General features: G+C 33.4%; 1 protein-coding gene across 4 annotated transcripts; it reads right to left on the minus strand.

Annotated features, from left to right (window-relative positions):
* Window positions 1-756: 756 nt before the first annotated feature.
* LOC128243103 (alpha-(1,3)-fucosyltransferase fut-5-like) lies at window positions 757-25,866 on the minus strand. Of its 4 annotated transcripts, XM_052960636.1 has the most exons (3): window positions 24,870-25,866; window positions 5,753-5,830; window positions 757-1,426 (listed from the first exon to the last, which is right to left on the minus strand). In XM_052960636.1, exons 1-3 carry the CDS (start codon window positions 25,561-25,563, stop codon window positions 1,335-1,337), a joined length of 864 nt encoding a protein of 287 aa, XP_052816596.1. In that variant the 5' UTR covers window positions 25,564-25,866; the 3' UTR covers window positions 757-1,334. The 4 variants fall into 4 exon arrangements, with proteins under 4 accessions (XP_052816596.1, XP_052816597.1, XP_052816594.1 ...); XM_052960637.1 differs by lacking the exon at window positions 5,753-5,830 and having other exon boundaries at window positions 762-1,426; XM_052960634.1 differs by lacking the exons at window positions 757-1,426; window positions 5,753-5,830 and adding an exon at window positions 9,710-11,019.
* Between the last annotated feature and the right edge of the window lie 1,321 nt (window positions 25,867-27,187).

A 27,187-nucleotide genomic window follows, 5' to 3' on the forward strand; every position in this document is an offset into this window, starting at 1 on the left:
TTTACATTGCTGAGGAGGACAGTCCTGCCAACATAACAGTTCGTTCAATAACAGGTAAAAAAACTTGTCTCGTTTGCATTTTTGATTGCTAACAGAATTTTGTGTGCACAGTTTGAGATTATTAAAATTATTATACCTGCCATCTATTGAACATATAGTAAAAAATCCAGGACAATATTTTCAACTATCACTTAACATTATCACCTACTGCCAGATTATATAATCTTATATAATGATAACCCCTTATTCACAATTGTTGTTAAATATATAATGTTTGAACTAATAATAAAATGGAAATTATGTTCTTTTAACTCTGAACCATTATGAACTGTCAGATGCTACTGGTAAATGAATTGGTCTTGATGTACTTTTTGCGAGATAAAAACTATTTGCATATTACTACTATTGTACATTCAATATAACATCGTCTTGTTTGTATGGTTAAATGACTTTATTATGATCCCGCAGTGTACGACTCTAGTGATATATCGAGATTTATCAGTGAAATAAAATGATATTTTACTGTTTCATATCCATGATATATCCTTTGGTTCATGGTTGAAAAAAGTATGATAATCCTGTAAGTAGATAACAGGAGTCTTGATCATTAGCCATTCACATATTATCTTAATAGGATAGAACAGTTAATGTAAATCATTTCAATAAATTATGACATTGGAGATGCCTTTCTTGTTTAAATTCATTTTTGTATTCTAAAAAAAATATGAAACACAAATATCTAGTGATGGCAATTACGTGAACATGCTGTTAACGAGATCGTGGAACATGTTCACGTAATTGCCACCGCTAGATATTTGTGTTCCATAATTTTTCTTTCCTGATTTGAATTTTGTCAAGGAAGGCCCGTGCCTATTGAGTACATTATTGCTTGGTCCAAAGTTACTTGTTAATCAAGTCATTAGACTAAATTTATCTGAATAATAAAGTTACTTTATTTGCACATTATTGCTTGCTAGGTACAGATCAAACTGAGTCCAGATTTTTCTTAACTTGTGTGAATAAGTATGTATAAAAAGTTCTTCCTAAGTATGTTTCGTTTAAATAGTTATAATTCTTTATTGTCTTGAAAATGATGACTTGTTTGCATCACGAGATTTTTAAGAATCCTTTCCCCCTCTAACAAATATTGGACTGATTCAATTCATAAATATGTCTTCACGTCGTGCGAACATAGGTTTAAAGTTCAAAGAGTCTTAGTAGTTTGGTTTGCGTCGCAAACATGTTGCACTTTTGCACATCACCTCCAATCACTTCAATTATCGTCATTGCTGCTTTCTTCTTCTGTGCTTTCTAATGAAGGTGTTTTGTGTTCATTAAAAAGTTTTGTTCTTGTTTTCAATACTGCTTAATCCCTGCAGGAAGTGGGACTCGTCCATATCCAGGAAATCATCGATCTGTCCTTTACCTTAAAATGCAAAAATTAATTTAAACAAGAAAGGCATCACTAATAGTCCAGTCATATCGTCATTGAAAACACCAAAACGCTTCAGAAAATGGGAAAAGCACCAAACTTGGCACAAATATGAAGAACTAAGTTACAAACAATTTGAGATCTAGACCCATCTTGTAACTTTCAAAATAGCGGCCATTTTTAAAAATGACCGCCTGAATTAAGGCAAATTTAAAAAAATTGTTAAAAATTTAGATAAACAAAAGCTTTTAACACATATAAGACGTCATTTTTATATGCTTTGTTGTTTCTAAGGTAATGATGAAATAAAACGATAAAAATATATATGGATATAATCTAACTTAAGTTATACGTATTATTTTCATAGAAACGAACAAAAATCGATGTCCGACGGATCTGTGTTGTGATTGAATGGCATATTAATGTATCATGTTTTGGAACTTTATGTTATGAACATTATCAATTATTGATTTATTCAAACTGTTAAAATATAAATTGATTAAAAGTTATAACACTTAAATTTTGAAGTAACAAATAACACAAAATAAGACACATGTTCACATTTTAATCAAATAATGTATTATATGTGCACTTGTCCTTTTCGTAAGACATGATCAATGCACATTTAATATTGTTTAATTAAGTTTGCATTTCAGCTTTGGTGCATTTACATCTGCCAGCACAACCTTTTTCAGGATTACAACCACAATTAAGCAGTTCCTGACAAGAGACAGATGCCTGTGAAAGTGAAGACCACAAAAATTCCCATTTTGAGATTTCTCTAGCCCACCCAATCTACTGGGCTTTGGTACATTAGCCTGTCCCCAAATATGTCCGGCTTGGAAAATCGCACTTTTTGCGTGTTCCAATAGCGACGCAGAAGAGGTGGAATAGATTCAATAGATCTACCCTTTTGAGTGAAGGGTATTTTCGAGCACCATTTACATCAGTTTCAAAGCACGTTCTGTCATACATAAGTACAAATCACGTTCTATTGTAGGCATTTCCTCTAGAGCTGAACTGACAGAAGGGGGCAGAAAGAGCTAGGAATGAAGTTGAGACAGCATCGAAACTATTCCAAGTTTCCCAAGCGGTTTTCTTACCTCGACTTCAAAAGGCAGTTTTCTGGTCACAGCCTGTCAATGCATGAAAAAATGGTAGAGCCTTGGCCTTTGACTCACATGGAGATCCCAAAATAGAACGAATAGCTATATACCTTAGGTTTTTGCCAGCCCGAAAAGTTACATACAACTCATTAACTGCAATTTGGGGATAAATTGCTACAGCCAGAAACAATACATCGGTATCAACAGTCCGTATCATAATCTTCTTCAGGCCTTGATCTGCAATATCTGATATATGAACCATCATTTTGACATCGGCTTCTTTATGGCTACAAGGAGCGGGGTTCTTACAGTCATATTTTGGAGAGCAATCAACATGTTGGTCACATGTAGTTATTAGTCATGATCCACATTTATTATATGCTCTTTCAGGTACTTAAATAGTTTAGTGTTTTTTCATTTACCCTCAAAAATGAATCCCAACTACCTGGTATTTTTGTATACCCTTCGTATGACCCCCTTTCCTCTGTGCAACCTTGTACCAGACTTCAAACTGTCAGGATCATATACATCCGAGACAACATCCAACATTTCGACATCTGAAAGCTGGGGGCGTTTATATGGGTAAAACCCTTCTTGGAATAGTTTTGGAATGTTTTACAGCCTGTTGGTTCCAGCATTTTGACTATGACTGCTCAGTCTAAGTTCCACTAATGCATTCACAGGAGGTTATTTAAGAATGGGTTGTGAATGATGCTCTAGGCAAAATACCAGATCAGAACCAAGTCTACCAAATCTGAGGCTTCCAAAATTGTGACAAAGAAGGAGGGAAGGTAGAGTTCTAATGAGCAATGAATTCTTCAAGGGGTCTGTCTCGTACTTGACATGAAACATACAGTTTAGAAAAAGATGGAACAATCCTGTTTAAGATACCAATCTGCTGCTTTTCTTTTGATACCTGTTTGGGAGTTTGTTTGAGTTACTGAAAAGAGGAAATTTGTTTTGTTTAATAGAACTACCCAGCAGCGTGTCACTCTCTTATAACCGCTAAACTACAAATGAGTTGTACTGGCCCTTTGCAACCTGTTCGATGTCCCTCACAGTTTCAGCAACTCTTGAATCTACAATATTCCTACTATCTAAGACCAGAAGATCTCAACAGTGGTCATTTAATGGGCTTGCAATGCAATGGTATCTTTCAATGAAAGAACATGTGTTGCAAAGCTCTGTCGTTCATGGTGGCGAATATCAGGACCTTTACTTTGCTCTTGTTTTAATTGATTGATGGAGGATTGATATTCTTGCACATCTCTTTCTAGTTAACGACCAGAAACCTTCCAGCACAGCAGCTGATCGGCATTTTCAGTGAGCCCTACAGCTCCACCATTACCTTTGATAAGTTTATTAGTTTGTTCATGTGCACGGTCAAGTGCAATTGTCGAGAATGATCGTTGAGGTTTGTGAACAACAAACTTGCCTTGTGCAAACTGGGTGGCAACATCTAGATTTTCGGTTCAAGGACAACCATGTTACATATGTGCAAGGGCAGCCAACAAGCATTATTTGGATGGTCAAGAGCAAAAAACGTTGGTCAAGCAACACGAGAGCTTCCTTGCACAACGCCAAACTACCTTTACGCATTGAGTCCACAAACAGCATGACAGTAATTCCAAACCTCAGTGTGATAGACAAAAACAGAAAGGACGTAGAAACACTTTCTGTTTTGAGATCTCCTACTTTTCTCTGGTTCCCTGACAAGAAACGCCCAGTTTGTGCCATTTAGCCTTATGTTTTAGATGGGTTTCTGGCATGCCTTCACCGTCATCTAACAAGCTTATATCAATTGACATTGGAAGGCATTTCATATCAGCAAACCTCTTCAAATCTTCTACCAATGATATAAAGCCAATGTTATTGTTCGACTGTAAAGTAGTTGGACTAGTAAGCCCTTCAGAAGTGTTGCTTTGGCACAAAATACATCGAATTAATTGGTTTGGCCATTGTCCGAAGCTTTAAAACATATGGACTACAATTCAGCCATGTTTCTTGTGTAAGTATTTGTAAACTAGACGAAAACAAGTCTACATGATGTAGCACTTCACAAAAGTTAGTCTTTATATTTTGGGTTCATGTTGAAAAATCAAAAGATAGAATTTCTAAATACTGTATGTCATTTAAAAATTATAAAGCTAGTTCTAACCAAATTTAGAAAATATATCCTTTAATGATGGTTTAACAAAAAAAAACAATATGTTTCATGTAATGTTATCACTATACAATGATAATCATTGATCAATTTCTTAGTACATTAAATATAAACGTTGACCAAACAGTCTATGTTGTCTCAAAACCATGTAGCATTCTTTTTTATCAATTTGTGCTCGTTTTATTACTATTTCAGCATTTTGGTAAATATCATAGCTTACATATTAAACTAATGAAACATTTGTAAGTTTCAGGCATACATTCATTTGAATTACCAGAAAATTATGCATTATCTCTCTAAATGTTCTGAACAAACATTTGTCTGCAAAAGGCAAAATTTAAGCAAGGGGAGATAACTTGTTTATTTTAATCCAAATAAATTACTCGAAATGATTCATTTTGATAAAGATTAATTCATGTATTGAGAATAACTCAACTGGTCTGAAATTGTATTGATATATTATTTTGATGAATAATTAAAATGTAAAAACATATACGGCGGCCATTTGGATTTTGTCGGACATTTTGGATTGGTAACGATCTGACTGGACTATAATGTCATAATTTATTGCAATGATTTTCATTAACTGTTCTATCCTATAAAGATACCATGTGAATGGCTAATGATCAAGAATCCTGTTATCTACTTACAGGATTATCATACATCTTTTCAACCAAAAACCAAAGGATATTTCATGGATATGCAACAGTAAAATATTATTTTATTTCACTGGCCATTTTACCATACAAACAAGACGATGTTCCATTGAATTTACAATAGTAGTATATGCAAATAGTCATTATCTCACGAGAAGTACATCGAGACCAGTTTATTTACCAAAACCATCTGACAGTTAATAATGGTTCTAAGTTTAAAGAGCATAATTTCCATTTAATTGTTAATTTAAACGTTATATACTTAGCAACAATTGTGAAGAAAAGAGTTATCATTATATATGATTAATAATCTGGAAGTGGGTGATAATGTTAAGTGATTGTTAAAAATATTGTCCTGGAGCAATCAAAAATGCAAACGAGACAAGTATTGTACCTATTATTGAACAAACTGTTATGTTGGCAGGACTGTCCTCCTCAGCAATGTAAAGAATTTCAACGGCTGGCTGGCATTCTGTAAAATGGCGATTAAAACATTTTGTCCAATTAAAACTGACACATTCTAAACAATCCATCAACGAAATAAATAAATGAGCTGCGCCATGTGGATATTGTCTTGTCCACTACGACCCATATTGTTACAGGAGATTTTACTTTTATTAAAAACAATCTCCTTAGAAAACTGCTAAACAGAGGTCCTAAATACCCGATAGCATCTAAGATTTATTTCCATACATGTAAATTAGAATTGACAGACACTTGATCCAAATATTGTAAAAGCTGGTGTAAAAGAGAAGCAGTCGATTTTAATGCCTTAATGCAGTGGATGAATAAAATATTGTACCTAATAGATAAGAAAATAGAGTTTTTTAACAATAAGCCATTGGCCCTCCCTCAAAGTCTATTTTGTTAACGCAAAACCTGATCATGGATATCAAAACTCTACATAAAAAACTTGTATTTGTACCAGCTGATAATGTAATAATAGTTTGACGTTTAAATTATGTTAGTACTATAATTGAAGAGTTACAACCTTCAAGAACTTACATTCATAGCCAATTCGATAATGAAAGTGTTATTAAAAATCATATTGATTCTAATGCTTAATGTCTATTTCTGTTGAATGATGATCATGAAAACATTCCTACAATACAATGGTTACCTAAAATGCATAAAATTCTGTATAAATCACGATTTATTGTTAATTCCATTTTTTGTTCTACTGAACAAGTTTCAATTTTACTAACATCCTGCTTAACTGCATTTAAGTTTTATGTGAAAAAATACTGTAGCTAAGTTTATGAGAAATCTGGAAGTAATCTCTTTTGGTCTATCAAGAATTCTTTAGATTTAGTTAATGATTTTGAAAGTATACGGCCTAGGTCTCAGTGTTTAATACTTATGACTGTCAACGTTCTATACATCTATTCCACAATCTTTAGTTACAATCAAATTGACTCCTCTTATCAAAAAAATATTTTGCTAGGGAGAAAACTACTTATATTGCAGTTAATGTTAATAAAGCTTTTTTTCCTAATGCTCGCTCAGATGAATATATCTATTGGACATTCACAGATGTCGTTGAAGTTTTAATTTTGTACTAAATAATTCTTTTCTAAAATTCGGTAAATGTTGATATAATCAAACACTTGGCATTCTAATGGGTCCCAATTATGCACCTTTACTTGCAGACCTGTTTTTATACTGCTATGAAAGTGAATATATGTTGAAATTATCTTAGTCTGGATATCTTGCTCTTGTTCATAAATTCAATAGCACTTTTAGTTATATTGATGAAATTCTAAGTTTAGATAATCCTGTGTATATAATGAAATGGTGCTATTATTACAAACATGACATATGACTAACTTAATATTTCTTACAAAAAAGTACACTTGAAAGTTTGCCAACAAAATAAAATGCCTGACATACATATATATTAAGATACCTGTATATATCTATATAATATTGCTTTTTAAAACATGATTCATGAATTATTTTTCGAAACACTTTGTTTGAAATAACATCAAATTATTGGTATTGGCCGGCTAGTTTGACTGACAGCCGCGTCATGTTAATTAGTGACATGATCATTTGCTTTGAAAAACCACATGGCCAGTGGGTCATAAAACTATACGAAACACAACCAAAACACGCAAATTCTAAAACTTATTAATTAATTCGACAGACTGCGGGAAATTTTATGACCGAACTATATATAAATTGAAATAATAAATAAATATATTAATAGCAAGCATTTTATCTCACTATTTATTGTATTTTAACAATTGTGACAACTGTTTTAAAAAAATGCTGATAAAATCCGCTCCGAGATCATATCTTAAATAAGTGGCATCTGTTTTTAAAGAAACGAGACTGATTATTTATTAAAAATCAAGAACAATTATCATTAATTATAAGTTTGCATGTTATTGAAGGTTCTGAATTGAAACTTATTGTTCATTTTTGCGGTTAAACAACAGCCTAACAATTAAATCAAAATTTAAAAAGCAGCAAACTAGATCTGCTTCTATTCCTCAATTTATTTTAAACTGCTCTAATTGTTAGCTTCCTTTTGCACAGTTTGTTACCCATTATTAATTTTATTTTGATTGATAGCCGTTAAACCTTACCCACAAATTGGTATGAGGGAGTTGCAATAATATTGCCCTAAGTTGCACTCTCTAAGTTTGACAACTTATACTTATTGAAGTTTTGTCTCAGAATCAAATATTAATATTAGTAAATAAAACAATTTTAATATTGAGTTTCAATTTTCACGAAATGCGTAAGTTTCAGCCAATATTTAGCCGCTGGTCATTTTACCAATCAACAGCATATAATCAATATCCAATCGCCACAGCGGCATGCAGAAAGCGCAACAATCAATATTATCAGTGTCATTAGATGCCAAATAGCAACAATGAAGAATACCCAACAATAATGAGGTAAAACTACCAGCTAGCATATCATAAGATATAATTAATTAATTGTTATTTATTTTTGATGGGACTTCGATTATTAGTTAGGTGTTATGTCAGTGAACAGTTCGTTGGTATTTATAATTCGATCGTGAGCCATTGAACGCCCGGACAAACTTAAATTCTGATGAAATGTGGGTTTGTTATTTAAATAAAGGTACAACATTTTGAGCTTAAAAATATTTTTTAGGTAGAAAAAATGCACATCACAATAAAGATGGCAATCTTAAAGGTTTGACATTTTGACATTAGACAATTTTCGGCTCGCTGTTACCATTTTGAGGGGAAACAAAATAAATAAATAAGTTTGCCTTTGTTAATTATTACAAGCTATGTTTTGTTTTTTTTTAGGTTTAATATTACTTGGCATACATTGACAACATTTCTCAGAAATGTCATGTATAAAGATTTATATATATGTAGTATCATCGCATCTGGGAATGGACTGGTTGAATTGTTTAGAGCTGCACTCTCACAGATTGACCGTTTTGACAAAAAATATTTTTGTCTCAGATTTTTTTTTGTATAAATTCCTTTAATTCAAGCACAAATATCACAGTAAACGGATCTTAATTGCTAAGAAAGATTACAGTTTTTAAAGCTTTGTGAGTGCATTTGTTAACAAGTCTAGACTTAGACATATATAGGTTGTGTCACATTTTCTAATGTTTTTTCTATCACGGGGTTTTCTAACTTCATGGTGATGACTTTGCCATATTGCTGTATTTTATCAAATCTGCATTTCAAATATCTGTAAGACATAAGCTTATTGTGTTTGCATTATTTCTTTTTCAGTGACCTGATGTCCGTGCGCAATTTGACATAATGCCTGAAGGCAAGAACTCGCAGAATGGAACTCATGTTACATGTGTAATGTTTTCTTGATTTTTGTTTTAACAGTCTGTATAAATTGTTGTGTGACAAGACAGTGGAATTTTAAACATAAAACATTTTGTTTGAGCAAATGCCACAATGAAATGATGTTAAGGCAGATTTAGAATGACATTTAACATTGATTACCCAAGCATGCTATTTTTAAATCTTATGACTTAAAAGTAATTATTAGTTTTTCATATGTCTATAAATAATGTTTTATAAAAAAACAGCATGTATTTGTTAATTCTTATCACCCGTGTCTAACACGGTCAAACCCTACCTAAGTCCATTCCGTTTAAGGTCCGTACATTCATCCGTAAACCTTACGTGTACGTGAAGGTTCGTACATCCATGCGTGTACGGTGTCCGTATTCAAATCCCGTACACGTTGCATGCACGGGTCCGTATTTCCATTCCATACACGCTGCATGTACGGGTCTGTATATTAATCAAGTGCACGTTGCATGTACGAGGTCCGTATATTCATTCATCCCGTACACGTAGTACGTGTGTAGACACTTAAATAAACGCCCATATTGTGCAACACGACTACTTTCGATGATAAATAAGAAGGGTCTTAATAGCCGAGATGAGATGTTTTAATCAATCACAAAAAGGCGAAAAATGACATGAATTTGATCATTTTTCGTATCTACATCGAGACCAAAATATGATTTACATGTATAAACATGTTCATGCTAAAAACAAGAAGGAATGCATTTGATTGGAGTGTGACCTGTTCGATCAGAATGAAACACTCGATTGAACTAAACATCATTTGGTTTGATGCACTGTCCAAGTTCCTCTTCTGCGTCATAAATTGTCTTTCGTTTAAGATAGGGATCATTCAATTTTCGGCAAATATTACATATTGACTGCTTAAATTGCTCCTTGCCATCGTGCCAAGCTTGAAAGTTGTCTTTCTGTATTAAGAAGTTCGAATACAAGGTTTCATTTTCCGACACTTCAACCAAATAATTAACTAAATCGCTTGTGTTTCTGAAGTCCCTGGTGTTGATGAACGAGCCTTTTGGAAATATATTGGTATAATTTGCTTTTCCGCGAACCACACAAATAATGTCAGTGTTGAAGTGGGAGTATATCTTTTCTGTAACATAATCATCACAAAAAGCATTTTCAAACGCTAAATAAAACTTATAATCATTGCTTAATAAAGTAGGGAGTTTACTCTGTGAAACGTTTATAGGTCCACATTTTCCAAATATGTCGATACTGTGGTTTTGCAAACGCATATTCATGTTATTCACAAATTTGTCTCTTAAACTGTGTGCATTGCAATGACTCACGGCCCATGCTGCAAATTTGTTTTTCCTTTGAAATATCATGGAGTAGTTTTTTGACAATAGCTTTAATCTTTCTGATACCCTTCCATACGGCATAAATATATCTGCAGAAGGTCTATAGTTCCATGTCCAATTGAACACATCTTTCCAATGTTTGTTTTTGTAATCTCTGATCCACGAGTTTTGTACATTTGTCTCTAATGAAAAGGCTACCCAGATTTGATTTTGGTTTCTCATAATGTTTTCTATTGGTGGTTTTGTACCCATGTGACCATCCGCTAAGGAAAACACCACTGCAGCACTTTTATCGAAAATGTTTCTGTTCGTTGAAGTAATACAGTTAATACATTTTGTTTCATATGGTACAACCCATATCGGCTGATTCCACCAAAGAATTGTAAGTTTAACATTTGTGCTATTCAAGACCAAATGTTCTTCTTCTTTTGCCTCCTTGACCTGATCGCCGAATTCCACGATATGGTTCAAATATATATAGTAGCAGATAGCAATTGCACTGCTTATAGAAAAAATCGCTCGCAAACCTGTCAAATTAAACATAACAAATATGAATTAAGTATATGATAGTTGTCTATCCGTCTATTCTATTAAGGTTTCGATTTGCCATGATGTATGATACTATATCAAGTGAATACAAATGTGGATCTATCTAACACATTTACCTATTTCCGTATCATTGTTCGAATCTGGACTAAAACGCACAACTCTTGTATGCATATGTATTTGCTGTTACGTTTTGCTTTTTCAAATTAACTCAAGGTTCTAAAGTAGTTATTTGCAATACGATTTTGGCGTATCAGTATAGGATGGGTCTCTACTGATTTTGTAAATTGAACACTGAAACCTTGGAATATATTCATTATTATTAACATGAAAAACAAAAAATAACGGCAAATGTTTTGAAGATTTAAAAAAAAAAATGTTTTGTTTTCAAAACAGATTATTACACACAGTAACATGTCAAAGATGCAACCTTGCTCTCAGTAAGATTTACCATAATTAATAATAGTGTTTAAATATACCAACAAGAATGAATAAATGTCGTAAATAATGGTTCTTATGAAGGATACCAAGTCTAATTTGAAATAAATGTGCATAAAACACGGTATTTCTACCTTAGGAGACTATAGTAGACTACAGTAAATATTTTAATATCACCAATCATTTAATATTTTTGCGCTTTCTACCATCAAATACATGGTTTTAATCTTGTTTTCAGTAATTGATATTTTTCATAAATGCATTATTTAGTAAGTAGTTAAAGGTTTATCACTCAAAATTTAAGTTTGTTATACATGATTATGTATTGATTTTGAATAAGAGTGTCACTTTAAATAAAAAGGTTAAGTTGTCTCATCATTTAGTGTTTTCTAATCTGCTTTTCTAATTCTGAATAAATATATTATATATACTTAATTGAAAAACTACAGAAACAAGCTCAGTAGCAAAACGTTTAAACATAAAGCCGGTTTAATGGCACCTGGTAAACACCAAAGACGTAGAACACAAAAAACAAAAATTCACAAACAAGAAACATGGAAGAACAGCACAAAACTCCACAAACAGCACAGTGGATACCTACTATATATAAACAACTAGGAATGTTTATCAAAGATTGTTAGGTACGGTCAGTAAAATGTAAATTTACTGGGGTGTTTAACCAGTTTACGTGCACACACCTCACTTTTATCCTAACAATCCTAAATAAAGAAAAAGCGTAAAAGGTAAATCTTTTTCAAAGTATGCATTAACTTGAGGAAACTTAATAATAAAACAAATAATAATAAGCTTATAGGTAAACCCAAGTACTTCAATGATTAGATATCCCAACTCTATCTGCAGACGGAGGAATACAATTCAGAGCACCTAATGCAGATATTTTTCAGAGATACGATTCAGTCATTGTTTAAAACTATGAGCATCACACACAGTCTGCCTTATAAAACTTTGTGAAAATAGTTTCATAATAAAAAGCATCATTGTGCTAAAACTGGGAACAGAAAAAGAAAACATTATTAAAATGAAAGCGACATATATTAGCTAATATTTTCTTCCAAATGATTACTTATGTAAAATATTTGAAGAAAATGACGTCACATGCCAAAACACTCCGAGTCAGCTAAAGAAGGTTTTAAAGATAACATGAATTTGCAAAATATTCATAAAATCAAAGGACTGAAAGCTTAATTATGTAAGGATGCTATATTCAACCCTATATTATGTTTCAGGAGTTCATCTTCAGAAACTAGAAGGCAAGTACTCTTCAAAGTGTTGCCTTTTGTGACGTAATACGTTATATTTAAGATATAATTAAGATTTATTTGAATGGATATGTGTCTACATACTGTATGTTTAGTAATGTAGGGCATATTTGATTGTCATTTGAATATGAAAGTGGTTGACAGCCGACCTGGTACAAATGTACAAAATGGTCATGTTAATTACAAAAACGTGTATTCCTTGGGTTGTAAAGCTGTCATATTTAGACCACAAATTAGTATAAGAGAGATGATTTTGGATGTACAAAGAGAGGGGTTAGGCAAGGCAAGGAAAGCGGCCTTGGGTCCTTAATGGACGGCAGTTAGGATGCGGGATTACCTTAAATGTCATGCTGTATTTAGAACTTATTATTATATTTAGAAAGAACGTGGAACAATAAAGAACTGAAATTCGAACGGTTGTTGTTTAATAACTTAAAGACTTCCAACAAGTTAACTGAACGGTAGCATTACGTGACACTTTGTGTCCACGCCTTAAATAAAATCCAAGCAATTCATTGAGTTTATTTGCCCAACTACCTGCTGGAAACACATTAATTTTACGAATGTTCTTTAAAACATCACCTTAAAATTGGGATGAGCAATATTTTTAGCAATCAGCCATTTAAGACTACTATTGTACTTTGATATAATATTATAATGACCATTAACAAATTTTAAGAAAGTTTTCCTCAATTTTGTCTACCCAGCATTTATTGCAGAAAACATGGAACAAAGTAAATAAGCATTTGAGCTACAGAAATGCATTATATACATACACAATAAGGAGTAATGAAATGCATAAACAGTGAGTAAACACAGAATTGAGAAACCGGGTTTATGTTTATAAACTTTTTGCTACTGAACTTGTTTCAGTAGTTTTTCGCATAAATATTGACCATACTTGGTTTTACTAAGTCTCTCTTCTTTTTAGCTCTATTGGCCAAAGGCCAGAAGAGCTTATGCGATGGTTATGTGTACGTAGTATGTGCATCCATGTGTCCGTGCGTCTGTAAACAATTGCTTGTGAACACGATAGAGTCTTCAGTTTTGATTTTATCTCGATGAAACGTGTACAGTATCTAAATATCCATTAGAGCTTGGTTCCTTTCGAAAACAAGCCAGATCCGCCCATGCATTCCTAGATTATGGCCCTTGATAGTATAAAAAATGCTATTGTGTAAACACTAGTTTGTGAACACGATACAGTCTTCAGTTTTAATTCTATCTCGATGAAACTTGTACAGTATTTAAATATCCATTAGAGCTCGGTTCCTTACGAAAACTGACCATGCATGCCTAGATTATGGGCCCTGGAAGTATTAAAAAATCAGTTCGTCTGTAAACAATTGCTTGTGAACATGATACAGTCTTCAGTTTTGATTGTATCTCGATGAAACTTGTACAGTATTTAGATATCCATTAGACCCTGGTTCCTTTTGAAAACAAGCCAGATCTGCCCATGCATGCCTTGTGAAGATTTATTCAAATTATGCCCCTGTGGTCATTACTTCCCCCACCACGGAGATTGTCCCGCAAGGGACCAGTGCGGCAAATGCAAACGACATCTGCGACGTTGGGGGAGGTCCAGGGAAGAGTTCTCTTTTCTTTGTAAGGAACGGACTCCCCCCCCCCCTTAAATTGGGAAATGTTAAAAACCTTTTTGTCTTAAACCACTATGCAAATCCTTGCTATTTTGAACAAGGCTTTATTTAGTGGTCCACTACCAAGTTTTTTCAAATTATGCCCCTTTGGTCAATACTGGCACTGTCCTGTGTGTCATTATTTTCCTAGAGACTTATTTAAGAAATATTTTCAAACTCTTCTTGTTTCAAATCACAAGCCAATACCTTTGATATTTTTTGTGGAGCATCATATGATGCAATTGAAAACATTTAAAATAATGCCCCTTGGGCAAAAGCTGGCCCCACCCCTTTTGACTTACTTATTAACTTTTAAAGCTACAGTAATGAAATTTTGACCATGTGAACAGTTTTGCACACAAGGATGTTGTCCTCGGATGTCCTTGACATTGACCTTTGACCAACTTTTTATTTTTAAAGCTACAGAAATGAAATTTTGACGATGAGTACAGTTTTGAAAGCAATTATTTTTTACCCTCAGATTACCTTTACTTGACACATATTGAAATAGTTCATGCAACTAATCTTCTTACAACACTTCCTGTCCTCAGATGTTGAACGTGCAGCGTTTTCAGCTAACCGAAACACTATAAGTGAACTATATATTTGTTGCCTATTAATCAAACGTACATGATCTGGATTGAAAATGACCACACGAGCCATGCCAGTAGAGCATATGCCCTTTTGGGCCTCTTGTTATTGTTAGAGATATGGTACAAATAATTGAAAAAAAATCAAGAATTTTTTGATACACTACTGTTGGTACGAAGTGAAAGAATATACAAAAATAACTGGTACAATATGAGATAAACGACATTTTATGGTAGGATGCTATTATTAAAGAAATATAATTTCTAACAAAAGAGGATTGAGACATACACGATGGTGGGGGGGGGATTGTAATGATAGGAAAGAGGGGAGAAGGAAGGGGGTTGGTGTAGTCACTTACAATACTCAGAGATTGTGGAAATGTTCGTAAATAATTTTCAAGGATTTTCGATCGAATGTCAACTTGAAATGCCTCATGATATTGGTACGTTACAATGCCTGCATTTAATGGTGTAATGTGTTCATTCCAGTTTAATTTCGATGATAATGTGATTCCAAGGTGCTTATGATTTTCGACTTCCTGTATTGGGACGTTGTTCATAAAGAGAGGTGGGTGATATGGCCTGTTATGTTTTCGTGAGATGAGAAATGATTCAAAGAAGGGAATGTTGATGATTACATACAAATTTAAAAAGATGTATTTATAATATTGATATTGATTTTTTTTAAGTAAAACTTAGACATTTTCAGGTATTTATGACAAATATTGTATGTGTGGCAATGTCAATTTCAGGTTAGCTCTAAGGATGAAAAAATGTTAGGAATAAATCACTCAGATGGCTTGTAGCCATACTTCACAATGTCATGGATGTTGCTAACAATTTTCTTAATTTATGCCATCTGAAACCCTGTTTTAGATGTTTTTCCGTCATAAGTTTATTGTGAGAGCTTTTGACAACTGTACATATTCTAGCGAATCTTATCACCTGTGCAATAAAAAAAATGAACATCTCTATCTAAACAAGGTAATCAATTATATTAAAATCAAAATCATCACGTTTATCATAAAAATTGATATTCAATATATCGTCCCTTACTTCGAGTTGCAGATCTAAATAAGATGCTTTTAATTTGGATGTATTCGATTTATTAAGTTGCAGTTGTAAAGGGTATAGCGATATAATATTATCTGTAAAGACCGGATTAACCTAACTTAGAAAATCGTCAATATATCTATAAGGGCAAAATCTCCAGACTTAGATATTTTAAACATTTATTCACACTTATATTATATTATTGTATGTAGAAACGGAGGCCCATTACGCCATTTTGAAAATTGGACACTTAATGGTAACATCGTCAGAATTATATCGATGTACAAATATGTGGGTTTATTGTTTACTCTATCATTATCCTGGTCTGCAGCGAAATCTATATAAGCAGCTAAGGCAAGGAAAGCTATTTTTTAAATTAAAAAATATCAGTTTTCATTTGGTATGTTTAGCCATAATGATAATTAAAACTTTTTGATACAATGGTCCCCGATATTGGTATTTGGCTCAGAAATTTGGGGTCTCAAGGAATGGGTGGTAGATAACTAATGTTCACTATTTATGTCTCAAAATGCGTAAAATATTGGTGCCAAGTATTGCTTAGCCTAAAAATAGATTCCCTAGAAATGCACATATTATAATAAAACATCTAGATTATTATGGGAGGTTACTTGGGCAACTTATATCAAAGAAATATTGTTAACATATGGCTTTTGGTATGCTTGGATTACCTAGGATTTTGGAGGTATATATATATTTATGTATCATTTTAAAATAAGAATGGCTGATTGTTGTACACAAACATAGCTTGATGATGTAAATAATTCATCACGTTGTGATACTTATAAATGCTTAAAGTCTTTATTGAATGTTAAAAGATACCTTTATATCAGTTTACAGTTTCCAGTATGAAAATAATTGGCTAGATTTAGAACCTCTAGTCACAAGCTCAATATGGAAATTGGTCGATTGTTTAGTATTGATAGAAATGCTCGCTTCTGTTTTTATTGTTTATTGGACAAAGACATACATGTTATTTAAGATGAATATCATGTATTCTTAAAGTGTTCAAGATTTAATGACATCCCGAAAAAATATTTCTTGTTATCGTGGATATACTGACATAGCTCATTTCTATAATCTGATGGCATCGGAAAATGTTACCCATATTAAATACGCTGCTCTTAACGTTCATAAACTCATGTAAACTATATAAAACTTAACTTTGCTATCCAAGAGACACAACTCTTATTTAGTTACATATTTAGTTACATATATTTCTTTTGTTATATTTGATTTGCATTGTAACATGAATTAAGGGTTGGAGGCCTTTTATTGAATAAATTTTTGTTTCATAGCAGTATGAAAAGAGGTATGCAAGTAAAGGTGCATAGTTGGCACCCATTGGAATGTCTATTATTTGCTTACATATACATTTACCGAATTTTAGAAACGAAATATTCAGTACAAAATTTAATACTTCAATGACATCTGTACATGTTCAATAGATATATTTATCTGAGCGATCATTGTAAGAAAAAAAGCTTTTATATCATTAACTGCCATATAAGTAGTTTTCTCCCTAGTTTTTTCGATAAGAGGAGTCAATTTGTTTGTAACTAGATATTCTGGAATAGATATATAAAGCGTTGAAAAGTAATGAGTATTAAGCACTGAGACCTTATATCGCCTTCTTTCAAAATCATTAACTAAATCTAAAGAATTATTAATAGACCAAAGAGATCAATTCCAGAATTCTCATAAACGTTGCTACAGTCGTTAAATGTATTTTAAAAAAAATGTTAACATACCCCGACACATCACATTCATCAAATGTAATCGATTGTTTGTATTGTCACCAAATATAATAATACATTTCATTTTCCTCATATTTTACAGATTCATTTCTTTAAAACGACTGTTTTGAATGAAAAATACGGATAAGCAATTGTTTACAAACATATATACTACTTTCGGATTTTTTTTTTAAACATACTTGTTCTATCATATTGTTCAACCCATTTCAAAGTTCATTAGCTAAGGTATAACTTTCCAACAAATAAGCGGTGTTATTGGACGGTTATTATCAGATGTAATAGTTTAGGCACCAACTGCCTGAGTAATTGAACTAACAGACAACGAATGCCACGTTCAATATCCACATATATATTATTTAAACTACGAATGTCAATGTAGTATTTTATACCGTTGTTCAGCTCACCTTTAACTAAGTAGAGTGTGTATATTGGAAATTAATAAAGATGGGTATAACTTTTGAACAGAATTGAAAAAAATGTTTACACGGTGAAATAAAATACATGTTGATCTGTTTGAGAATGCCTGAGAAAAATTATTCTAGCACACCGGATAGGCATTTCCGGTGACGTCAGCCGTGCTGGAAAATCCCATCTGGTATCCCCCCATGCCAGATGAGTCACGCGCTGTGACGTAATACTTTTTATTTCTTTTATTATATACTTGAAGTAATCATTATTATGAGATTCCAATAGATGAGTTTCATAAACATTAACTTTGCAAAAATATATCTTCACAACAAAACGAAATAACCCTTCAAAGACTTGATATCGAAGGAACTTATTGACGTTGACAGTAAATAAAAGTTTCTGCGCGTCATGACGTCAGTAAACATTATCGCACGCGCTTTTGGTGAAATGTATAAAAATGAGCTTTTTTATGCAGTTTCTTCACAAAAAAAAATAATTAAGGTATGCTAGAAAAAAATATCTAGCATGTGTATCCGTTCCGGATAGAAAAATCCGACCCTCGGGCACGCTGCGTAGCCGGTAACGAGGCAAGCCTCGTTACCAGGCAACGCAGGTGCCCGAGGGTCGGATTTTTCTATCGGAACGGGAACCCATGACATTTATTATTAGTATGTATTTGCGTGAAAAAAACATTGGAAAGTACAGTTTATTCGGACTTGCTCGTAAAATTTGTATTTGTTTTTAAGATTGACATTCAAAATCTATGTTCATTCTCAAATGCAATTGACATACATATGGGAATATTTTAAAAAAAAACTAAAGCATGACTTTGAAAACAATGAAAGAAACACAGATTCGAAATAAAAGATGTACAACATGAAAGTGACATGGTTTTGAATCTTTTATGTGAATATTAATCTGCTAAGCATTGATAACAGAAAAGGAATTGACAAACTTGCTATTTTGTTTTAGAAAAAAACATTGTATTGCTTATATTTGTTTTAACATTGAGTATTGAATATTATATATCTTATGTCTGTGAAATGTAAATCATGATCTGTTAAGTGATTTTGCAAGTTTTTAGTTTTATTTGTTTTTATATATAGTATTTTTGCACTGTGCTGTTTGTGGATTTTTGTGCTGTTATTTTTTTTGTGTGGACTTTGTCTTGGGGGTTTACCCAGTGCCATTAAACCGAGTTTATGTGTAAACGTTTTGCTACTGAGCTTGTTTCTGTAATTTATCACATAAGAATTAGCCAAATGGTACGAAGGATGATTATTCACATTGCCGTTTATAAATGTCCGTACAACTACGATAGAAGTTTGCTCATCATTTCGTGAAAACTATGTGTATGCAATATTATTTTCAATGTTATATGGAAGTACAGTCAGGTTTGAGGAAGTCTAACGTGGTTTTGAATCCCCTCATATATTGTATTGTTAAAAGATATAATTATTTAACTGTAATGTTACATAATATTACAATACATGTGTTATATGACATAATGGCAAATAAAAACATATTATGAATAAGTATGTCAATGAATAAGAGATAACTTCTTCATTAGAACAGAAAATGGCATGCTAAGTAATGTATATAAAATGCTTTGAATTTTTGATATACAGTTTGTGCTGCTAAATTCAATAGAAATACTGCATAATAAAGTTGATGAATGTTATGATTTAAAGTAAGAAAGAATAACATAAGTTGAACATAGAGATAACATTAAATGTATGTATAAAAGAATAACTTGCCACACCGGAATTTATAAACTTTAAGACAATACACGTTATAGTATTTTATTCGTTTCCTACAACACGCAAATTTATCCTTTTTTATTTATTGTTAGTTTCCAAATAAGTTTATAACGATAGCAATATATAAATGTAATTAAATCCGATTTTAACATCAAGATTGAAAATCCAATGTGAAGGAAGATCCCGGTCAGAGAAGTGGATTACTTTATATACGATCAATTTCCGCAAAGTCATGCTTTGTACGGGAATAGATCTGTGCGATACGAAGTCGTAATCGGCGGTGCAATGTTCTTATATAGCACTAACCGTTGTATATGATTAAAACATGTACGTGGGTATAGAAGTCTAGTATGTATTAATAAAAAGCAAACTTAATAAAAAAAATATTTCGCTATGTTCGCGATTCATTGCCTGAGTACAGTAGAAAGGGACAAGCCCTACTTATTTGCCAAAAACAAGAACACCACAATACAATCTTCTCTCGAATTCGGACTGTAATTATACACCATCTTATCAATCGTAACGATTGTAGTAATCAGCGGAGTATACATTTTCGCCAATGTCATTGTTCCTCTCATCATGATTGTAATTGGAACGAGTCATGCCATCTGTCTATATGTTCTAAGTTTTGCACAATATAATTTTTTCCTTGTCTTTTTGTCCCAATCGGCTCTTGTCTTTAAACGCCTAAACACCATGTGACATGACCAAAATCAGAATTCGCTACGTATTCTGAACTATCCGAAAGAATAATTAAACTGAAAGATACCAATTCGCTGCCGTATATGAGACTTTCGTCATATGACATATTCGTCAAAACTTATGATTGACCTGTTACTTAACGTACATGGTTTTGATACATGTAAACATCCACATTTAAATATTGTTCATTTTGATATTATTATTACCATCACATACCTTTTAAATGAGCACGAGGCATAGTCACAATAGCAGTTACAAAATATGTGAGCATTATATTTCAGTTTTGTTTAATATTAACAATGACTTTTATTTCTTTTATACAACACATCCCAAACAAACCTGTCCACAAAAAATAATAGCTAATTGAACCTGCATTAGATGTTTCTTCGTGTGTTAACAGTCACAATTGCCGTTCGATTTCACCTCATTATATCAAAAGCGTGATTATAAAAGGACTTTTCTAATATAATCTGAGCAAAAAGAAGTATAAAATACTATCTGTAACACACTTGGCCAAATGTCCAAGAAAAAACCCGAAGTTGCGGCCGCATACAGAATGTATCCTGGATTTACAATGAGTAAGACTAGAGTAAAATACGAAAGAACGGCAATCATAACTGAGTTCAATTTAACACAATTGCAGCTACACCCAATAACATTGCACTCTCTGTTTGAAATAATCTTTAACTCTGTAATGGTGACATCTGGAAAAAAGAAAACCATTCAGTAATACATTTATTATTTCGAGATCCAGCAATTTGTGACGGTGTCACGCAAAATGGTGTGATGATTAGTTGACTCAGTTACATGACCGGTGTATTTAGTATTTAGTAGTTAACACCTACTATTTATCAAGATAGATTAATCTAAGCGCCTTTATGCCTCAACAACGGGAGAACTTGTTGATTCGAAGACTTTCAGTCACTATTTTGAACAGATAACCGCATCATTGGGGACTGACGTAGATTGCATTGTGTCTCCTTCCGGCGTTGTGCCTGCGGCATGAGGGTATAAGGCTAAGTGGAACGATTAGTTATATTTTGTTAAGTCTTACACAGCCAGATGTTTATTATTCAAAATAAAAGGTCATCAGTAAGTTGCTGCGCGGCAAGCATGGGGTCTTCGACTATTAAGTGCAAGGTTGTATCATCTGCGAATAGCCGTATACGTGATTGTATATCGCAGACAATGTCATTAATGTAGATAAGAAAGAGCAGAGGCCAAATAATGGAGCCTTGAGGGACTCCAGCTGATATTGTAACCGTATCAGACATAGAACCAGAATGAACAACACGTTGTTTACGTTCGCTGAGACAATCACAAAGCCATAACAATAAAGAACCGGTAATGCCACGTTCACGAAGTTTATGGATTAGACAGACATGCCATACTCGATCAAAAGCTTTCGAAATACCACAAAATACTGCTCTTACTTCTTTACCTTCATCTAGAGCGAGGCAAAAAGAATGATAGATCGATACAAGCTGGTTGACAGTGGAGTCTTTAGGAACAAAACAAGACTGAAATGGTGTTAGATAGTCGTTTTGACGCAAGAAATTGAACATATACTTATGCAAACTTCTTTCAAGAACCTTACTGGCAACACTTAATAGGGAAATAGGACGATAATATCCAACATCTTGGGGGTCAGACTTCTTATAAATAGCACAGACATGAGCTAGCTTCCACTTACATGGTACTTTACCAAGCCGAAGTGAGGTATTAAAAAGGTCACGAAGTGGGTAAGAAATTTCAATTGCTACCTCCCTCAGCACAAAGCTATTTATAAAGTCTGGTCCAGTTGCTTTGCCTGTTTTAAGAACCATTATTGAATCAATTACGTCTTGAAGTGAAATAACAAAGTCTTGTAGTTTTGGATTATCAGTTTCAATGGAGGAAGGAAGTGGCCTGTTTGGTATATTTAATTGAGTCTGAGATTGAAAGAAAGTGTTAGAAAAAAATTCATATGTGGGCTGACAGATGGCTTGTTACATTTAATCCTGCGAAAACTAAATCGCTGCTTTTCACTAGGAAGTCTAATAGGCAAGTGCACCCCTCAATATTCATGAATAATACCCAATTATCCGAAGTTACAACTCATAAACACTTGGGCGTCACTCTTTCTAACACATGCTCCTGGCACGATCATATTCAATCCATTAAACAGAAGGCTTGGCAGCGAATTCACTTCATGCGATCATTCAATTACGTTATTGATCGTAAATCGCTTGAGGTTCTGTATTTCACATTTATTAGGCCTTTGTTGGAATATGTCGATGTTGTCTGGAATAATCTGACTCAAGCTGATGAGGATGACTTTGAAAAAGTACAACATGAGGCGGCCAGAATTATATCGGGTGCAACTCGACTAGTATCTCTAACCAATCTTTATGTTGAAACTGGAATCAAACCTATCAAAGAAAGGCGACGTAAACATAAACTTATCCTATTTTACAAGATGTTTCACTCCCTTGCACCAGTATATCTAACTTCATTAATTCCAACAAGAGTTGGTGATACTACTTCGTATAACCTTCGGAGCATTTCATGCAAATCACAGTTGTTGACGAGTACATTTCTGCCATCAACTATATCCGCATGGAACGCACTCCCGGAAGAAATTCGTTCATCGCCATCCGTACCTTCTTTCAAATACAAACTTAATAAGAACACAAAAAAGTTCCTGACTTCTACTACGAAGTTAACCGCAAATCCTGTGTCAATCACGCGAGGTTACGTATGCACTGTAGCAATCTTAATGAACATCTATTCTCAAAAAATATTGTAAACAGTCCTAATTGTCAATGCGGTGAAATTGAGGACACCTTTCACTTTTTCTTCACCTGTCCATTATATAGCGTCCAAAGAAATCATCTGATTGTTCAGTTATCCACCGTTGGGCAATTGTCTCTTCAGCTGTTACTCTTTGGGTCGAAGGAAGCCTCATATCAAAAGAACAAACTTATCTTTGATAGCGTCCAGAACTATATACGCCAATCTAAACGTTTTTGAGTACACATTATAACAAACCTTATCCCAATCCCGATCTGATCAGTGCCTGTACCACCTCTCTCGTTCAGCTTCCTTTTATTCTATCGTTATCTTTTCCTCCTTCTAACTAAATGATTTCAGACTAAAACAACTTGTTTTACATACCATAGTTTACACAATACGACTATAATATTATATTTATTCGAGTCAACGCAACCTGCGCACTAGCCTAAGCAGCGTAAATAACCTACAGAAGCGAGACATAGTATAGCCTTAAGGCTTTCTTCTCAATTCTGTTTACACTATTGTTTTGTGCATAATTAACATATTCGTTGTTTATATGCATTACATATCTGGTCTTTGTTAACGTTGATTATGCTCAAATTTGTTAAACTAAACTAATTGTAAATATTATATCGAAATAAATATTGTTTAAACCAAAATCAAAGGTGTTAGGGCTTCTGTGGGTGGCGTAATGTATGAAGGTTGTTTTGAACTTATTTAATCACTCTTTCAGACACGTTTGAGGAATGAACGTTTATTTTTCGACGGCACTGACCTATCCATCGGCCCCGGTGAGATTATCATTGTAGGTTTTTATATGAGTGTTTAAGGATAAGGGGCAAGGTGCACAGACTGAATGTTAACCCCATTTAACGTCCCTCCCGGAACAAAAGCTTATTTGATGAGTACCTTGGGTGATTTTCTACGCCTGGATATTACTTCCATTATACTTCCTTCAGATATCTACGTGTACCCAATAATATACTTATTTAGTATATTTCATACTTGGCCTCATGAATCATGTTGCATTTGATTTATACTGGAATATTCAACGTCGATTTAAATAAATGCATTTACTTCATACCTTAGCCTGACGATCTTTTTTTCGTTTTGCATACATATATGCATATTAAAATATTAGGTTGTAGTATCTAATTGCCAGTACATTTAATGAACGTAAGGGTTTTTATCAGTTATAATGTGATTTATTTCCTTAAAGGTCGATGCTATGCGGTAAAATGTCAATGCTCCGCCTATAAACGGAAATACACATCCTACATTTAGGCAAAAGGGAACGTTTTTATTGTCATTTTTATTTACGTATTTGTTCAGTAGTTAAAATTTATCGCCATGTAGCACAAAAACTGTCATTATTATATTTGCAAATATTATTTAAACAAATTATCATACCTGTCTGTTTTGTCTTGTTCATGCAGAGAGCAGCTAAAACTGTGACGATGACGGGGATGTATATGAGCAAATATTCGGCCAGAATAGCCCATCTCTCCTCGTAAACATTTTTCTGACACACGGACAGGAATACCTCAATATGCTGATTCCCGGGAGTCCCAAGTGTCACAGGAGAATGTTGTGCAACTTGAAGTGAACTGTATTGCGGCACTCTATTGATGACGAAAAAACTTCCTGTGATGATGCAACTAAGTATTCCTGCGTATGCTAGACAAGAAGACACCGACCATTTAAAATTCTTAACAAAAATATTATGAATGATAACCACGATAACCACTGTGTTTGCACAAACCGCTGTCATCAAATAGTCCAAGCACAAGCCGACGCTTGGAGTCCCCTCTTTTCCGCGTATTACAGTGTTCTTCTCAGCAATTATTAGCACTTTCACGCATGCGATCAGATGGAAAAATCCGGGGAGCACCACTGCTAACAGCGTCGTAGTATTTCGGCAGTACTTTCTGCGAACAAAAACTAGGTGACCGCAACAGATGACGCCGACCACGAGAGCAGTGAAGATCATGCCTTTCTGTAAGAGCTGAAAGATGAACATCGCATGACTAAGGTCGTCTCTCTGATGAGAAGCTTGAAGAGTGCCCTGACCCCTGTTTAATGGCTGTATTGGATCAACCCACATACTTTATAGGTATACAACGTTTCAGTTCAATTTTAAGTCTGCTACTAACGAAGCTCCTACGAAACTGAAAACACACCTTAATATTTGTTCAAGTGTGTGAGTTATATGTTGTGTGTTAAGCTTTCAAACCGTTCGTGTTTGCTTATATTTAAAAAATGTACACCTGACACTTTGTAAACAAATTTGATGACTGTAATATTTAAAACGGTATAAGTAAAATTGTTCAAAAACTATTTTTATTACTTTGATAAAACATTTTTATTATCCTAAAGTAAAGATCAACGCGTTCGTTTGTTTATTGAATATTAGGCAATAGGATACCTTATAGGGGTGAATATGATCCGTTTTCAAAGCGCGTTAATTTACGATGCAGTTGTAAATGATTATTAGTAGTATATATTAGTATCCGCAAAGGACATAACATTTTTAAAAGACAATGTAATAACTGAAAAAGAACCCAATTATTTAAAAAAAATCTGAAAATAAGTCTTTTCATTTCAGGTAAATTTTGAAAAACACACATTTCTCATTCTTGGATAAATCTTTGCTACCTTCAGCAAGGCAGGACAAGGTCTTCAGGAACATTAAAAGTCGTATCACAACCAATCGTAGCAAAACATTTCCGGCTTGCTTATTTGACGTGAGTGTTGGTATTTACTCGAATTACTGGATGGCTGATTAAGAGAATGCAAGTTTCCACAGTATAAACCGATAAAAAAACTTTATTACGAAGATGTTTATATTCATAAAATATCAGCCCGCTCCAACCCGTTCCACAGATATTTACATTCCGTATATGCTTCAACAAAATAATGCAACAATCAGATTTCTTGCAATAACGTAATTTATAAACTGTTTATATGAAGAGATAATAGGAACTTTATTTCATTGTTGTGGTTTTTTATATCCGAAAAACAAACAATTACATGGTCTGCAGGATTCAACAACATAAAACAAACGACATATATGGGGAAAATGGAATATATATCAATTCCATAAAAGTGTTTTTGTTCATAATTGAAATCAACGTGTTGCATCCGAAGCTCAATAGAACATTAAAACTAGCAAAATTAAATACCTTGTGTTCCTCGTCGAATACGCCCGATACACACTACGATATTCTTCGTTGTGTACCGTTGGCAATTTGGCTAGGAAAATCTCGTTATCATGAATAACTAATGAAGCAGTTTCATTGCCCTAAAATGGGTACATTAGAGGAAGCGAAAATATGGAAATAATAAGGAGGATGAGAAAGGGAAACCGTTTTGAGTAGAGGATGTGGACAGGTCAGGTCAATAGTGGTTTAAGGTGTGTTCTTGAGACTCTTGGAATATCATTATGTTTCTCTGCAGAATGGATGAACATTTTGAATGGAACAAAATATACTGTGAAATATACACATATACATTAGTTACAACTTTATGAAGTTTTTAGTACGATTTTTTTTAAGAATAATACCAATCAACAAGCTGCTTTTAAAGTTAAAACTTTTCGATTGCAGCTTATGTACATTCTATGATTCAGGTATTCACATATATTTTCAAGAAGGTCATAGACCCATCTGGCAAAACATATACACGTAAAAAGGCGACAAAGCAAAAATAACACAATAAACAGAATTTAT

This window comes from Mya arenaria, chromosome 8 (assembly GCF_026914265.1).
Source record: "Mya arenaria isolate MELC-2E11 chromosome 8, ASM2691426v1".
Lineage (NCBI taxonomy): Eukaryota > Metazoa > Mollusca > Bivalvia > Myida > Myidae > Mya > Mya arenaria.

What these genes read in the sequence shown, in the direction of transcription:
- LOC128243103 (XM_052960634.1), bottom strand. Translation starts at nt 25,563, where the DNA reads ATGTGGGTTGATCCAATACAGCCATTAAACAGGGGTCAGGGCACTCTT. An exon ending in GAACAAGACAAAACAGACAG is followed by an intron (nt 11,020 to 24,869) that starts GTATGATAATTT and finishes TTAATTTGACAG; the next exon opens with GTTTGCGAGCGATTTTTTCT.